This window comes from Tupaia chinensis, unplaced genomic scaffold (genome assembly GCF_000334495.1).
Source record: "Tupaia chinensis unplaced genomic scaffold, TupChi_1.0 Scaffold000187_1, whole genome shotgun sequence".
NCBI classification, from domain to species: Eukaryota; Metazoa; Chordata; class Mammalia; order Scandentia; family Tupaiidae; genus Tupaia; species Tupaia belangeri.
Window position 1 is genome coordinate 4,298,362 of NW_006159662.1, and position 16,953 is coordinate 4,315,314.

At 42.3% G+C, this 16,953-nt stretch overlaps 1 protein-coding gene across 1 annotated transcript in view; it reads left to right on the plus strand.

Annotated features, from left to right (window-relative positions):
• Positions 1 to 11,780, plus strand: part of POLG2 (DNA polymerase gamma 2, accessory subunit) — a 20,803-nt gene extending 9,023 nt beyond the window's left edge. Inside the window, exons 4-8 of the mRNA XM_006146786.2 lie at positions 575 to 748; positions 4,757 to 4,897; positions 6,958 to 7,038; positions 9,709 to 9,809; positions 11,380 to 11,780. Coding sequence (XP_006146848.1) covers positions 575 to 748; positions 4,757 to 4,897; positions 6,958 to 7,038; positions 9,709 to 9,809; positions 11,380 to 11,545 — 663 coding nt within the window. The 3' untranslated portion in view covers positions 11,546 to 11,780. The remainder of the gene's footprint in view (positions 1 to 574; positions 749 to 4,756; positions 4,898 to 6,957; positions 7,039 to 9,708; positions 9,810 to 11,379) is intronic.
• The last annotated feature ends 5,173 nt before the right edge of the window (positions 11,781 to 16,953 follow it).

The following is a 16,953-nucleotide window of genomic DNA, read 5'->3' on the forward strand; positions in this document are numbered from 1 at the left end:
TTCCCTCTCTGGTTTTTAGGCATGCATGCACATGCATCCAGTGTGATTTTCAGGCCACTAGGTTCAAGACCCGAACCATCAAGGTCACCGTGTGGGATGCAACACCTTAACCACTTTGCCATCTGCTGGTCCACTTCCTCTTTTTTTAATTGGCCACAAAAAGGTAGATAGAATCAACGGTTTTTCTCCGTAGTTCTTTCTGACTAAAAAAACAGTATTTTTAGCAATATATTCACTCATATTTGAGCTTCACAATTTTATAAGTATTTTATTTAACTTAATTTTTTAAAAAATTTGACCAGAGAGGGATAGAGTGAGATAGAAAGAAAGTGAGAAAGCAAGCTGCCAGATCCAGGACTCAAACCATGGTCAGCCTTGTGGGAGTCCAGCATCCTTAAACACCATGCCACCTGCCGGCCCAAGTTTCACAAATTTTATTTGGGACATGACAGGTTCAGTGAGTTGCTGGACAGAAAGCCTCAGGCAACTTTCCTTTTTATGGATAATTATGGGATTAGAGGTAAATCAGCATTTATTTTAGAAGTTAACCAGATAAACTTTTTTTTTTCCCCAGTTTGCTGTGAGTCCATCCAGCTTCAGCAGCAGCGATTGTCAGGATGAAGAGGGACGAAAAGGAATCAAACTTTATTATCATTTTCCTTGGGGAAAGGAGCCAATAGAAACCCTGTGGAATTTAGGAGATCGTGAACTTTTACACATGTATCCTGGGGATGTGTCGCAGTTACACGTATGTTTTACCATGAGTGCCTATGTACTTTTTGCCTGATTCTTTGATTATTTCTGAACCATTTGAGAATAAGTTGTAGTCCCCTTATTGCTTCAAGTGTGTTTCCATGCTGCGAAGACCTTCATCTGCATAACCACTATAAACCATCAAAATCAGGACATTAACTCCAGTCTGTTGCCATCCATTCCACAGAACTCTTCAAATTTAACCAGTTACCCCAATAATGCCCTATGTAAACCTAGAATTGTGTCTTTTCTGTAGTCGTCGTGTGCTTTCTTCTTCTTCTCTTTTCTCTCTGTCTCTCTCTAACCAGTATGTGGGCCCTTTAGCAACATAAAAACATGTTTTTTTCTTTCACGGTAGAACACTTACATCCACACACGGCGTGGGGAAGGCAGGAGGTACAGGCATTCTCTACGGAGGCTGGCTGTGCTGTGGTCCCTTTCCTCCAGTTTCCTACCCTGCAAGATCTTGGGCACTTCATGCAGGCTGGCACGTTTCAGGCTGCCCAGGACAGGGGTTTGAACTGTGGTTGCCATGTAGGATTCAACTTCTTTTGCGCTCTCTACTTATTTTTTTGTTTTGTTATAGGACGTATGTGTTGCCCAGAGAGAGAGAGAGTGAGAAGCACCCCCGTGGGTGCACCACACTGCACTCCCTTCTCTCTCTCACACTCATGCCTGGTGTGTTCTTTAACATGTGGGATCCAGCTGTCTTAACCATAATGCTGCCAAATGGCCTGGGGTCCAACCTCCCTTGAGCAGCCCATTGCTGCTGTGCCGCAGAGCCGGCCCACTTCTTTACTTTTTATAGAAATAAACTGTTTCAGGACAGTTGTATGTAAGTAGTTGAACATGTTACTAAATAGTAAATGGAATTTGTGCCTTTTTTTTTTTTTTTTGAGAGATCTTTGTTATAGGGCACGTGTGCTCGCCAGAGACAGAAGGTGAGAAATCATCCCAGTGGGGATGGCCACACCGCAGTCCCTTCTCCATTCTCCTCTCTGGATTTTGAGCACACACACACACACACACACACACACAAACCCAGAGCGAGTTTCAAGCTGCTGAGTCTGGGACTCGAACTATGGTTGACCACATGGTAGTCCAGCATCTTAACTACTATGCCACCTGCTGGCTCTGAAAAAGTATGCTATTTTGTATCTGTTTTCAGTTGATTTTTACAGTTAACACCTAAATATGTTTTTGAGAACAGTGAACAGATCAGTAAAGTCTGAAGAACAGTTAGGATAGAAAATTTATTCCAGAGGTGTGAGAAATTGGATATTCTCACAAAGAGTTACCATTGGACAGCTTGACATCCTCAGATACCATTTTCAAATGAACATTAAAGCATTCTATTTTTGTTGTTGTTGTGTTTAGGTTTTTGCCACAGGGCCAAAGAGACAGTGAGAGGGAAAGTGAGAAATCACTCCTCTGGGGAGATGGCCACGCCACCATCTCATCTACATTCTCTCAGGATTTGGGGCATGCATGAACACGTGCCCAGCAGGATTCTTGAGCACTGGTTTTGTACTTGAACCATGGTCAAGCATATGGGAATCTAGCACCTTCACCACTATGTCACCTGCTGGCCCCCAAAGCATTCTTAATACTTTTTTTTTTTTGGAGAGGTTTTCGCTACAGGGCGTGTGCGCTCACCAGACAGACAGAGAGAGACATAGAGACAGAAAGCGAGAAATCATCCCCCGGGGGGGTGGTCACGCTGCAATCCCTTTTCCTCCATTCTCCTCTTGGGATCTTGGGCACGCACGCACACGCACCCAGCGTGAGTTTTAAGCCACCGGGTCCGGGCCGCGAACCACAGTCGACTACGTGGGAGTCCAGTGACATAGCCATTACGCTAACTGCTGGTTCCCAACATTCTTAATACTTAACTATGACTTACTCTTTGATTCAAATGTCATCACAGAAGTTGGCAGTGCCTCAGAATTATCTTGTTAAATATCAGTTCTATAAATGTGTGAAAGACCTCAGCTAAGAGTGTTAGAATTAGAAATCCAGATATTAGAAAGTGTACTGCCATTTGAGGGCAAGTTCTCATTAGTTTTAAGGTACCCTAAGCAATTCATGTGTGCTTAAAATGTCGGTACATACGTGCTTTAGTGACAGCTGTGCTTGGTTATAAGGATTAACAGAAGTTGAGTTTGGGTATTTTTTTTTTAAGAATTGTTTCACTTGACTTTATTTATTTGTTTTAATTTGACCAGAGAGGGACAGAGTGTGTGTGAGAGAGAGGGAAAGTAAGAGAACAAACCGCCAGGTTCAGGACTCGAACCTGGTTGGCCATGTAGGAGTCCAGTGCCCTTAACCACCATGCCACCTACCGGACTGTTTTTTTTTTTAAGTACTACAAAGTTACATGAATGTGCAGGTTAGCAATAATAATAGGAAGGATGAAGGTGGAACTATTGATATGAAAACTTTAAATTTTTTTTTTGGAGAGGTTTTTGCTATAGGGCGCGTGCGCTTACCAGGAAGACAGAGAGACAGAGAGACAGAAAGCAAGAAATCACCCCCCGGGGGGATGGCCATACCGCAATCCCTTCTCTTCCATTCTCCTCTCAGGATATTGGGCACACATGCACACACACTCGGGGTGTTTAAGCCTCCGGGTCTGGGACTCGAACCGTGGTCGACTACACGGAAGTCCACCAACATAGCCATTACACTAACTGCTGGTCCCAGAAAACTTTAAACATTTTTATAATTGAAATTTTATACAAGTTTGGGAACTCTTTGCTTATCAGTTTAAAGGGAGGGAATATATTAATAAGTCTGCTTATCAATACTTGATTTATTGTATGTATTATAGTGGACTTAATACAGCCTTAAAAAAATAAAACGAGTTTTTTAAAAAGATATTTAGAGGGATCAGCAGACGGCGTAATGGTTACATTGCTGGATTCCCACAAGGCCGACTGGACCCGGTGATTTGAAACTTATGTCAGGCACGTGTGTGTGTGCCCAAGATCCTGGGAGGAGACTGAAGGAGAAGGGATTGTGGTGTAGCCATCCCCCCAGGGGGTGATTTCTTGCCTTCTGTTTGTCTCTCCATGAATGCACACGCCCTATAGCAAAAATCCTTAAATAAATAAATACGTACATACATACATAAAAAAGATATTTAGTCCCATGGTGGCTAAGGGGCTGGATCCCACATGGCCAACTTTGCCGATCAGCCAGCAACTAGGGGAACACACCAGACGCATGTACGTGCCCAAAATCCAGAGCAGAATGGAGAAGAAGGGATTACAACATGACCATCCCCCCAGGGGGTACTTTCTCACTTTCTCTCTCTCTCTCTCTGTCTCTCTGTCTCTCCCTGAGAAGAACATTAGCCCTCTAACAGAATTTTTTTAAAGTACTATTGAGGACAAAAAAAAAAAAAAAACCATAAATAAAAAATATTATGAAAACAACTTTATATTTCAAAAATATGAGCCCTTTTTTCTAAGCACACCAGCATTCCCCCAAGGGCACTTCTAATCTTTAAACAACTTTTACTTAAGAGTAAAATATGGGCCCGAGGCGGTGTGGTGGTTAAGAGTACTAGACTCCCACATGGATGACTGTGGTTTGAGTCCCAGACCTGGCGGCTTGCTTCCTCACTCCTCTCCCTCTCTGGTAAGATTATAAATAAATAAAGTAAAAATAACATAATTCTTTTGGGGAAAAAAAAAGAGTAAAATACCAATTCTTACCGAGGAGGCAATGAAAAAAGAGTGACGCCTAGTTCCCCTTCCAACTGAGTTAGTTTAGACTCTCTGGGTGTGGAGCCCCAGTGCTGTTAAGGGATAAGCCTCACAGGTTATTCTAATAGGTGACCAGCTGAGGCCTGGTGATGTCAATCCAGTGCTTAGCATAGGTATGGCACGGTGGGTACTTCATAAAATGGATTTTTAATTTTACATTGTGATTATATGTGTCTAATTTTAAGAGATTTCTGTTAAATGATACTTTGTTTTTGTTCTCCTTTCTTGTGAAGGGCCGAGATGGACGGAAAAATGTGGTGCCTTGTGTTCTCTCTGTCAGTGGGGACCTCGACCGAGGCCTCCTGGCTTACCTCTATGACGCTCTCCAGCTAACAGAGGACTCCTTTACAAGAAAGAAAAATGTTCAAAGAAAGGTGCTTGGATATTTCAGAGATGACTTGGGAACCTAAAAATATGGGTTCTTTTTTTTTTTTTTTTCCTTTTTTAATGCTAGTGTGTATGGTTTCTTACAAACTCTGAAGAATCAATCTCTTTTAGTGCTTGTAGTTTAAGAAATTTTTAGTTCTTAGAATCTAATCACAGGAATAATAATCGGGTTCTCAGAGAATAAAACAGGGCATCCCTACTGGGTCATTTCGAGGCATTTTTACTCTGTCTAAGCAGGCAGCTCTCTCTCATTCTTAGCCCTGGAGATGTTCCATTGATGACTTTCATTGGCATCAGAAGTGGGAGGGTTGCTAAGTAGGGTAAGACAGACAGGGCCAGCGAGACCTGTGTGTTGACTGCTGCCCCAGGGATCTGGCTTCTGATCGTGCTCCAGGTGGCTGGTCGTGGATCACGGGGGCTAGGTAGGCACCTCAGCCAACAGAAAGGCTTATTATAGGACATGCACTTTGAGCCTGTCCATGAGCTTGAAAAAAAATCAAGAGAGGAGGATTTGAAGTTAGAAGAAATGACTAACAGCAAGATGTTGGAGGAAGCTGGAGGGATCAAGACAGGACCAAGAGCATAGCTGTGGAGGGATCTGTCTGCAAAGGAGTTATTGGGAATATACTTGGAAACCAAGAGTCATTTGAACCACTCTTCTTGGTCAAGCTGTCTATCATGCAGTGTTCCTTTAGATTGACATGGCCATAGAAAAGGACCATTACAGGATTGTTCTGGGGGTTGGGATTTTTAGGATCTGCTTAACAAATAAACCAGTGGGATCCTTTCTTTTTCTTATACTTCACATCGACCATCAGCAAATTCTGTTTGACTCTTACTTCAAAATGTATCCTGAATCTGACCACTTCTGGCCCCCTGTGCTGCTCCTACCCTGCTTAAAGCCACCATCGTCCCCTCTTCCTGCAGAGTGGCCTGTTAAAAGATGCATATTGTGCTGCTTCTCTGCTCAGAATGTTCTAGTAGTTTTCTCATCTCGGGGAAAGCCAAAGCTCTTTCTTTTTTTGACCTCCTGTTACTCTCCACCTACTCAATCTGCTTCAGCAGCACTGACCTCCTGGCTCTTTCTAGAACATGCCAGGCATGCTCCTGGCCCAGAGTCTGATAATTTGTTCTCTCTTTATCCCGGAGTGTTCTCTTTTCTGTGGAGAGATTTTGCTATAGGGCGTGTGCACTTGCCTGAGAGACAACCAGAAAGCAAGATATCACCCCCCAGGGAGATGGCCACACCACAATCCCTTCTCCAGTCTTCTTGGGATTTTTGGGCATGCACACACACACACCTGGTGTGAGTTTCAAGCCGCCAGGTCCAGGACTCTAACCACAGTTGGCCGTATGGGAGTCCAGCACCGTAACATTAGGCTATCTGCTGGTCCCACCTGGAGTGTTCTTTGTCCATCATCTGCTTGTCTGGTTCCCCTCACCTCCTTTCAAATCTGCTCAAATGCCTTCTCTGCCCACCATTGCTAAAATGTTAATCAGCCCTCCACCAGCCCACCCCTTGTAGCATTTCCCATCTTCTCCCCTTTTTTAGCACTTTCCACCTTCAAATATATTATCTACTAATTTATTTTGTATATCACCTGTTTCTCTCCACCAGGAGGAACAGAGTGCTGTCACCAGCACCTGCCGCTCTGCCACTCAGATGTTTGTTGGGTGGGTGCATGAGTGACAAGAGTGGGTTTAAGCAGGAGGGGAAGTCCCAGTGATAGCCACATGGCCTGGGCCGGGGGGGGAGGACATAATGCTGGGAAGAAGCATTCTGACTGAGGGAAATGGGGCTGTCAGAAAATGGGAGGATATGAAGTTAATTTTGTTTCTACAGAAGATCTAAGCAGAGAAATCCCCGGGCTGAATGTTAACAGCTGATCCATCATTAGGTGGTGTTTTTATGACCTTAGCTAGCTTCCATTTTTTACAGAGGATTGTAACTTTTTTAAAAAAACTGTGTTTGTTAGTATTTGTGATATTTAACGAGATGTGCTTTTTCCCCATTTTCCATCCTCCCTCCCCTCCTTAATGGCCTTAGGTACTTAAACTTCACCCTTGTTTAGCCCCTGTGAAGGTTGCTCTGGATGTGGGAAGAGGCCCAACAGTGGAACTAAGACAGGTGGGTTCCATGAGGTTCAATGTTGAGATTTTAATTGTAGTCATTACTCTAGGTAACTTGGTAACTTGCCATTTAAATTTTATTTTGATTCATTTGCTTTTGAAAATATTTTAATTAAATAACGATCTATGGGGCTGGCAGGTGGCATGGTGGTTAAGGGCACTGGGCTCCCACATGGTTGACTAAGTTTCGAGTCCTGGACCTGGCAGCTTTCTTTCTCACTTCTCTCTCTCTCTCTCCCCTCCCCTCCTTTCTCCCTCTGTCCCTCTCTGGTCAAATAAAAAAATAAATAAATAAATAAAATTTAAAAAATAATAATCTGTGGATCAATACTATGGCTAATTATAATTTGAAGTGTAGTGTATTAAAGAGGTTGACTATAGGTCAGTGGGTTTCGCTGTTAGTCATGCCCATGTATAGTTTCATTTTATAATGACTACATAGTTTTAGTAATTGAAATATTAGTACTGATGTCGAGTGAATAGTTTCCCTTTCCCCTTTTAATTTAATACTTTATTTATTTATTTATTTTTCAGAGAGTTTTGCTATAGGGCACCTGTACTCACTGGAGAGACAGAGAGAGATAGAGACAGAGTGCAAGAAGTCACTCCCCAAGGGCGATAGCCATGTCGCTATCCCTTTTCCTTCATTCTCCTCTCAGGATTTTGGGCACACATGCACCTGGCATGAGTTTCAAGCCTCTGGGTCCAGTACTCGAACTGTAGTCAACCATGTGGGAGTCTAGTGTCATAACCATTACACTATCTGCTGGTCCCCTTTTTTTTTTTGGTCAGAGGCCTCGTGCTATTGCCAGAGAGAAAGAATGCACCCTTTAGTGGGCCCAGTCATACTGCAGTCCCCACTCCTTTATTTCTCCTTCCAATTGGGCATCTGGACATACTTGTTACGTTCCCAGTGTGCTTCTCAAGCTGCTGGGGTCGGGACTCCAACTGCAGTCAGTCATGTGAGATCTGCCTGCCTTAACCACTGAGCCATGGGGCTCCTCCTTAACACTTTTTAAAAAGCTAGTTAATTTATGTGTGTGTGAAAGAGAGATTTTTGGCAGGGTTTCAACATGTTCCAATCTTCCTTCCTCTCAGCCTCCCAGTTAGCTGGGACCACGTCCACACCACTGTGCCTGGCCTATTTAGGTTGGGCCAACTGAACCTGGGCCTCTCCCGTGGCTCCATCCTTCAAGCAGCAGTGTTTTAGTAGCACGTGCTGTCAAGGCTGAGCCTAACTTAATACTTTTGATACTTGTTGGTATAAACAGAGGTTCTAGATCCATAATTTTACCTTGTCTTTTCTAATCTATCTGGTCTAATTACTAATACACGTCAGAAAAAACAGGGGTAGTTTTAGTTTCTTTCCAGAGACAACTTCATCATTTCATCTTTTTTGTCTGGTCCAACCTGAGTGAGGATGCGGAAGAGATTTAAAGCCTTTAAGGGTCCCCAGCTTTCAGACCCTGGCTCCTCTAGAGAGGTCTGGGAAGTAGAGGCTAGTGAAATCAGAGAAAGAGAAGATGATAGTTCATTTTCCCTGTGGCCCCAACCCAGGGTTGTGGCAGTCTCCCCAACACCCTTGTAGCTAGCAAGTTTCTAGGGTTTGAGGAACAGTGCTATAGCTCAGTCCCTTCTTCGCTGCAGGAGACATTCCCCAGACAGGTTGGTGGAGGAGGGCATGCCCCAGCATCCGCGGGAAGCCAGGGAAGCTGCTGAACATCGTGGTCAGCAGTGCCGAGCGGGAGCAATTCTGCTGGTGGAGTGTTCTGGGTCACTAAGGAGGTTTTGAACTTGCTTTGTTTTGTATTATTACTGCTTGATAAGAAAAATGTAAAGTTCACTATGTTATTTATTCACTATTCTGTTTCTAGTCTGGCTTTTTGTCTCCAGGATAGTACTGAAACGAATCATTCTCCTCTTGAAACACTGGGTTCTGGAACACTGCTCTCCTGGGTTTCCTCCGACTTCTTTCTTTCCTGGCCCTTCGTTCCCTTCCTGTCATGCTGGCGTAACTCTAGGGCTCAGGCTCACCCCTCAGACCTGCATAGAGTTAAGACTCCTCTGAACCTCCTGCTTTGGTCTGATAGACTTTATTTTGGTTTTGTTTGTGTTTTGAATAATGATAATAAAAATTCTTGTTTGGTATAGAAATGTCTCTCAAAAGATTTTTTTTTTTTTTGGAGAGGTTTTTGCTATAGGGCACGTGCGTTCGCCAGACAGACAGAGAAAGACAGAGAGATAAAAAGCGAGAAATCACCCCGCAGGGGGGATGGCCACGCCACAATCCCTTCTCCTCCATTCTCCTCTCGGGATCTTGGGCACGCACGCACACGCGCCCGGCGTGAGTTTAAGCCACCGGGTCCGGGACGCAAACCATGGTCGACTACGTGGGAGTCCAGCGACATAGCCATTACAGTAACTGCTGGTCCCTCTCAAAAGATTTATGTTCAGTGTTCAGCTTTGCAGTGCTTAATTTCTTCACTTTCAGTAGAAGTATATAGTTTATAAAATATACAATTTATAAATTATTAATATTAATATTATATTCAAGGAATTTATATCAAATTTAGAGATTGAGGAAATTTGTGGTTTCACAAAAATAAAGGTAATCACACTGTCAACTTTTCTTTCTTTTATACTGGAAGTTTTTTGTATTTTTCTCCAGGTTTGTCAAGGGCTGTTTAATGAATTACTAGAAAAAGGAATTTCCGTGTGGCCTGGTTATTTGGAAACTGTGCCATCCTCATTGGAACAACTTCATACAAAGTAAGAATAATTTTCTTGTTAAAAAAATGTTTCTTCACTTTTTGATTATGTGTTTTTTTTACTTTATGGTAACCAAAAATAAAGTAAACCTCTTCTAAAAATCTAAAATATAATTAAGTGGATGGACAGACTACAGTGGTAAAGCATGGGGCTCTGTGAGGCTAACCCTCATGGGAGGTTTCTGGGTTTACAGCCAGAGATCCCTGAGTGCCTATGCCCCTGGGCTGGGTAGGACTGGGGATGGATCGTGCCATTAAGATCTTGTTGAGGATGCTGATCTCTCCTTGTCTTTCTTGCTCATGGAAGAAATAAGTAAACTTAAAATAATTTCCTAGTCTTGGGGCTAGCAGGTGGCATGGTAAGGTGCTGGATTTCGACATGGCCAACAGCATTTTGAGTCCCGGACCTGATGGCTTGCCTTCTCAATTTTTCTCTCTCTGTCTCCTGTGAGCCTGTGTGTACCATAGCAAATAAGAAAAATAATAATCATGATAAATCATTTTAAAAAATTTCATGGTCGGGAACCAGCAGTTAGCATAATGGCTATGTTGCTAGACTCCCATGTAGTCGACTGTGGTTCATGTCCCGGACCCAGTGGCTTAAAACTCACGCCGGGCGCGTGTGCGTGCGTGCCCAAGTTCCCGAGAGGTGAATGGAGGAGAAGGGATTGCGGCGTGACCATCCCCCCTGGGGGGTGATTTCTCGCTTTCTGTCTCTATGTCGCTCTCTGTCTGTCTGGCGAGCGCACGCGCCCTGTAGCGAAAACCTCTCTAAAAAAAAAAAATTTTTGTGGTCTTATGAAGCTTATATGATAGTGGAACAAATAGACAAGTATATAGATAAATAAAATTGTTTCTGATGGAGTTCTACAAAGAAAATAAATAGTAATGAGATAGAGTGACGTGGTAAGCAGAAAGACCATCTTAGATGTATTCAGTTATTGCCTTTTAAAAAAATAATTATTTCTTTAATTTTGTTATTTTTTAATTTGACTGGAGAGAGACAGAGAGAGAAAAAAAATGAGAAAGCAAGATGCCATATCCAGGACTTGAACCACAGTCAGCCATGTGGGATTCCAGTGCCCTAACCACCACACCACCTGCTGGCCCCATTCAGTTATTGCTGAAACAGAAACTTAGATTAGTATTCTGAGTTATAAATGAAGCATGATTGGGGTATAATTTGTTATAAGTAGCTCTTTATTATAACATTAGAGACTTTAGTCTAAAATTACAGTTCTTGGATTACATTTAAATACTGTAAGGCTGACGTTGTTATATGGTTCTTCCATCATGCCACCCCAAATGATCATTGAGGTACTAATGTTTATTCTCAGATTCTATTTTCTTTTATGACTTTTTTAACTATTAAAATAAATAAGAAACTCTCTGAATTTTTTTCTTTCCATATTGATCTCAAAACTTAAATGGTTTTTTTGGTCCAGCCCCCAAACCCTGACTTTTAAGTTTGAAACTCTGGAAATTGGCATGGACTCTGACAGAGCTGGTAGTGAGGGGAATTTACAGTTTCTATGTCTTCTCATGTGTTGCATTTCACTACTCTTTCTTAGGTATGATGAAATGAGTATCCTCTTCACAGCTTTGATTACTGAAACTACTTTGGAGAATGGATTAATACATCTGAGAAGTAGAGACACCACAATGAAGGAAATGATGCATATATCCAAATTAAAAGACTTTTTAATCAAGTATATATCAGCAGCCAAGAATGTATAGGTTCTCATATTTGTGTATCATAAATACTCTTTTCTCCTAATTTGGTTGTCTTATGGTAACTTAGAATATTTTAGCCCTTTTACGCTTAGGAAGTGGACATTTCTGGTGCTTCCTTTGATTAAGTTTTTATTATATTTTTGATATATTCCATTGTATCAGGATTATGTTCAACTACAAGAAACAGAAGTTCTAGGGACCAGCAGTTAGCGTAAGGGCTATGTCACTGAACTCCCATGTAGTCAACCACGGTTTGAGTCCCCGACTCAGTGGCTTAAACTCACGCCGGGCGCGTGCATGTGTGCCCAAGATCCCGAGAGAAGAAAGGAGAAGGGATTGCAGTGTGGCCATCCCCCCTGGGGGTAGTGATTTCTCACTTTCCATCTCTCTCTCTTTTTTTTTTTAATAATTATTTATGTAATTTTATTTATTTATTCATTTATTTTAATTTGACCAGAGAGAGAGAAGAAGAGAGAGAGGAAAAGTGAGAAAGCAAGCCACTAGGATCGGGACTCAAACCATGGTCAGCCATGTGGGAATGTCCAGCACCTTAACCACCACACCACCTGCTGGTCCCATTTCACTTTCTATCTCTCTGTCTCTGTCTTTCTGGTGAGCGCACGTGCCCTATAGCAAAAACCTCTCCCCCAAAAAAGAAATTCTATAGTGGAATAAGAAAATTGAGGGTTTTTTTTTTTTCTTCATAAAATAAGAAAGGTAGGAGGTAGACTATCCAAAGTTGCCAAAGTTGGTATAGCTTTTATAGGAAGGGACCCAGACGCATTCTGTCTTCCTGTCCTGCCACCTCTAGTAAGTTGGCTTTTAATCTTTATACCTGTTGCCTCATGATCACAGATGGCTGTTATATTTCCAGCCTTCTCATCCACCTTCTAGTCAGGAGGAGAAAGTCAAAGACAAGGGCTAGCCAGCCAAGAGTCTTTACTTTTATGAAGTAAAAACTTGCCAGACATCCTAATCAGAAGACTCATCCTAATCAGAAGCCATTATACCATCTGCTGGTCCCAACCTGATGTGAGTTTTAAGCCACCGGCTTTGGGACTCAAACCATGGTTGATTACATGAGAATCCAGTGATATAACCATTATGCCATCTGCTGGTCCCAATTTTTTTTTTTTTAAGAGATATTCTTGCTACAGGGCATGTGTACTCACCAAACAGACAGACATATAGTAAAAAATCATCCCCTAGGGGGCATGGCAACACTGCAATCCCTTCTCCATCTTCCTGTCAGGATTTTGGGTGTGCAGGCACATGTGTCTAGCATGAGGATTTTTTTTTTTTCAAAGAATTATTTTATTTAACTTTATTTATTTGACCAGAGAGGGCCAGAATGAGAGAGAGAAAGCGAGAAAGCAAGCTGCCAGGTCTAAGACTTGAACTGTGGTCAACCATGTGTGAGTCCAGCTCCCCTAACCACCATACCACCTGCTGGCCCCAACCCAGTATGAGTTTTAAGCCACCAGTTCTGGGACTCAAACTGTTGTCAACTATGTGGGAGTCTAGCAACGTTACCATTATTGCCATCTGCTGGGCCTCATGCAAAATATCTTGAAAGTTTGGCTACTTGGTAGATTTTTCTTTTTTGGTTATTTATTTATTTTTCTTTTTCAAAAGTCTCTCTTTTTTTTTTTTTAAGTGTGTTACTTCTATGGCCAAGATAGAGAAACAGCACCCCCAACTTGGTCTCAATGCTGTGATCTACCCCCGGCTTCAGTCATATTATATTCAGTAACTATTTTAGTAAAGATCTCTCATTAATCACAATATCATTACACCTAGAAAAAGTAACACTCGGTGATATAAGAAATACTGATTATTTGGGTGTATGTGTGTTAACGGTAGTATGGTGAGATAAGTATTTTTTAAAGTTATTATCTAAGACAGGCAGATACTTAAGTATTTTGAAGTGAAATTACAGGATAATGTGAAACTTGCTTTGAAAGGTATCTGTTTATTAAAGTAGGGGATAGATAAAACAAGAATAGAACTGAGTTGAAGATGGAAATAGGCTCATGGGGGTTTATGGTACTATTTTTATGTATGTTTGTCAGTTTTCTTTTTTAATTTTTAAAATTGAAAAAGAAAATTTCTTAGAGGGCATGTACACTCACTGGAGAAAGAGGGAGAGTGAGAAAGCACTCCCATGGAAGACGGTCATCCCACAATTCCTTCTCCATTTCTCCCCTACAGGACTTCGGGCATGCACGCACGTGTGTGTGTTTTAAGCTGCCAGGTCCAAGACTTGAACCATGCAGTTGGCCATGTGGGATTCAGCTGCCTCAACCACCATGCTGATTCTTTATAATATTGAATATACATTCAATTTTCTTTTTTTTTTCTTCCCATTTATTTATTTATTTATTTATTTTGGAGAGGTTTTTGCTATAGGGCGCGTGCGCTCGCCAGACAGAGACAGACATAGAGACAGAAAGCAAGAAATCACCCCCCAGGGGGGATGGTCACGCCGCAATCCCTTCTCCTCCGTTCTCCTTTCGGGATCTTGGGCACGCACGCACACGCGCCCGGCATGAGTTTTAAGCCACTGGGTCCGGGACGCGAACCATGGTTGACTACGTGGGAGTCCAGCGACATAGCCATTATGCTAACTGCTGGTTCCCTTTTTTTTTTTCTCTTCCCATTTATTTTTTAATATATTTTAATTTATGTTTAATCACATGTCTTTACAGTGTACAACAGTTCTTTTTCCAGCACAAATACCATACATGTCAGTCAAGACAAAGACATTACTATATACGTTATCATCAGCAAACAGCTTCTCCTTTTTTTGTCAATTAAACGCAAAGCACTTTTACTTTTTTCTTCTTCCCATATCCCCTCCCTCCCATACTAATTTTTTTTAACAATTTATTTATTTTTTTCAACTAAGTTCATAAAATTTTGTGCTGTTTGTTTTCATCAGAAGGTTCATATATTGAGATTGGTCTCTTGCCCAAAAGATTTTTGTGTTCTCTTATCTAAGAAACTTGGTTATTTATTAGTGAGTTTACCAGTCTAAATTTTGCTTATTACATTTTCATGGTGTAGTTTAACTTGTTTCTCTTTCCTTTATATCATGTTTCCTATGATTTAGTGGTCAAATCCAGAGGTTTGATAGTGTTCAAAGTGAGGCCCAGTAAGTAAAAACGACCTTCAGAGCTCACGGAGCCGAGAGACCAAAGAAAGGGGAAGACAGATCCATTTTGTTGGTTGAGAGTTTATCAAGGTAACTTACAGACAGATGCACAGTCTTAGAGTAGATCTCACTATTTTCCTGCAAAACATACTTACACATTTTGTAAGGGGGAGGGATCCACAGTGGGGAGTACATGCAAGGGTGCATTTGAGGAAAGCAGAGTGGTTTGGGGCATTAACACCTTGGTACTCTATCAGAGACCTGCCACCCTCCTGGATAGGATAGAAGGCACTCCCCTGGTGGGTTCTCTTTTAACTACTTGGGCTACATTGTAGCCTTGGGAATGTCAAGGGGATGTACAGAGATCGAGGGAGTCAAAATGATGGATTTAAGGAGCTGGCAGGTGGTCTGGTGCTTAAGGTCATGGATTCCCACTTGTCCAATCATGGCTCAAGTCCCAGACTTGGGTGAATGAAAAATCACTCATGCCAGGTGTATGTGTATATGTGCCCAAAATCCCATGAGGAAAACAGATAAGGAATTGAAGCATGGCTGTTCTCTGGGGTGGGGGTGAGGGGGGGCGGTGATTTCTCACTTTCTCTCTCTGTCTCTCTCCAGTGAGCGCATTTGCCCTATGGCCAAAACCTTAAAAAAAAAAAAAAAAAAGTGGGGGCCAGCAGATGGCATTGTAGTTATATTGCTGGATTCCCACATGGCCGACCATGGTCTAGCTTAAAAATCCTGTTGGGTGTGTATGTGCGTGTGTGCCCAAGGTCCCAGGAGGAGAACTGGGGAGAAGGGAATTTGTACCATGGCCATCCCCCCAGGGAGCGATTTCTCACTGTCCCTCTCATTGTCTCTGTCTCTCTCTCGGGCAAGCACACACGCCCTAAGGAAAAACCTCTTTTAAAAAAAAATGATGGATTAACTTCAAGGTGGAGTCACTTTGGTCTCAGCACACATAGGTGGTTATGTTTTTTCACCAGAAGGTGGGAATGTTTAGCTGTTTCTCTTGCGGTTGCTAGCAACCATTAACCAGTGCCCAGATTGGTCAGATCATTAGAGGTGCTAAATGGTGGTATTCTGATTCTGTCTTTCTTTATCTGTTGGCTAGAGTTTTCGCCAAAGAAAAACTTCTCAGCCTCCATTTGCTTTCTAGAAGTATGGGAAAGAAGGAATAATTGTCAGTATCACTCTTGATGCACCAGTGCCCCATCTTTGGCTAGTGGAAGTGAAAGCCTGTTCAAGTGGGCCTTGAGTCTTTTTGACATTCTTTTTGTAGATTTTGATAGTTTTCTTGCTATCTAATATGTACTATAGAAAATGTATATTTTGGGACTAGCAGTTAGCATAATGGCTATGTCGCTATGGACCCGACTGTGGTTTGAGTCCCGGACCCGGTGGCTTAAACTCATGCCAGACGCGTGTGTGTGCCCAAGATTCCAAGAGGAGAATGAAGGAGAAGGGATTGCGGTGTGGCCTTCCCCACTTGGCGGGGGGGGGGATGATTTCTCACTTTCTGTCTGTCTATCTCTGTCTTTCTGACAAGCACAAGTGCCCTATAACCAAAACCTCTCAAAAAAAAAAAAAAAAAAAAAAAAAAGAAAACGTATATTTCTGTTTTTCCAGGGAGCCCTGGTTCCTGTTTGTGGAAAAAGGTGTTTGTAAGCCATGCTCTGGGTACCAGGGGTGCTCATTGTTAGAAGTGGCCCACCTTTCTAGGTCTTTCACTGTTGCGAACTCACAAGTGTGTGTGTGTGTGTGAACTCATAAGTTCATACCAGTACTTTCAAATTCAGGACTTTAGGAGGTTGGGGGGGTGTGCACATATTTCAGCTTTATTTTAAGTGTACAGATTGTTAAGTTTTAACAAATCTATAACCATTACTGTTACCAACCAAACAGTTCAGCTGCTATTTTTCCCAGTCAGTGAAACTTGAGGCAGAGGCTGGAGAAAAGGGGGTTTATTCTGTACCTGGTTACAGGGAGACAGCCAGCAAGCACTATTAAACCATTTCAAAAAGTGCAACACGTTTGTATTTGTGGGTCCAAGATACAAGCATGTGCAAATCATCCTTCACTCCATTCGGTCAGAGTCGATCGCTTTCCCCTGAGTCATTACCCTGATTCCTTCAAATGCCTATTCCTGGTTTCTCATCTGAGCTATGACTCAGCACATGGTCAGGTTGTTCTCATCAGAGGCCTTTCTTAATTTCAAAATGGCTGCCGTCCTGCTAAACTGGCCTGCTTCACTACT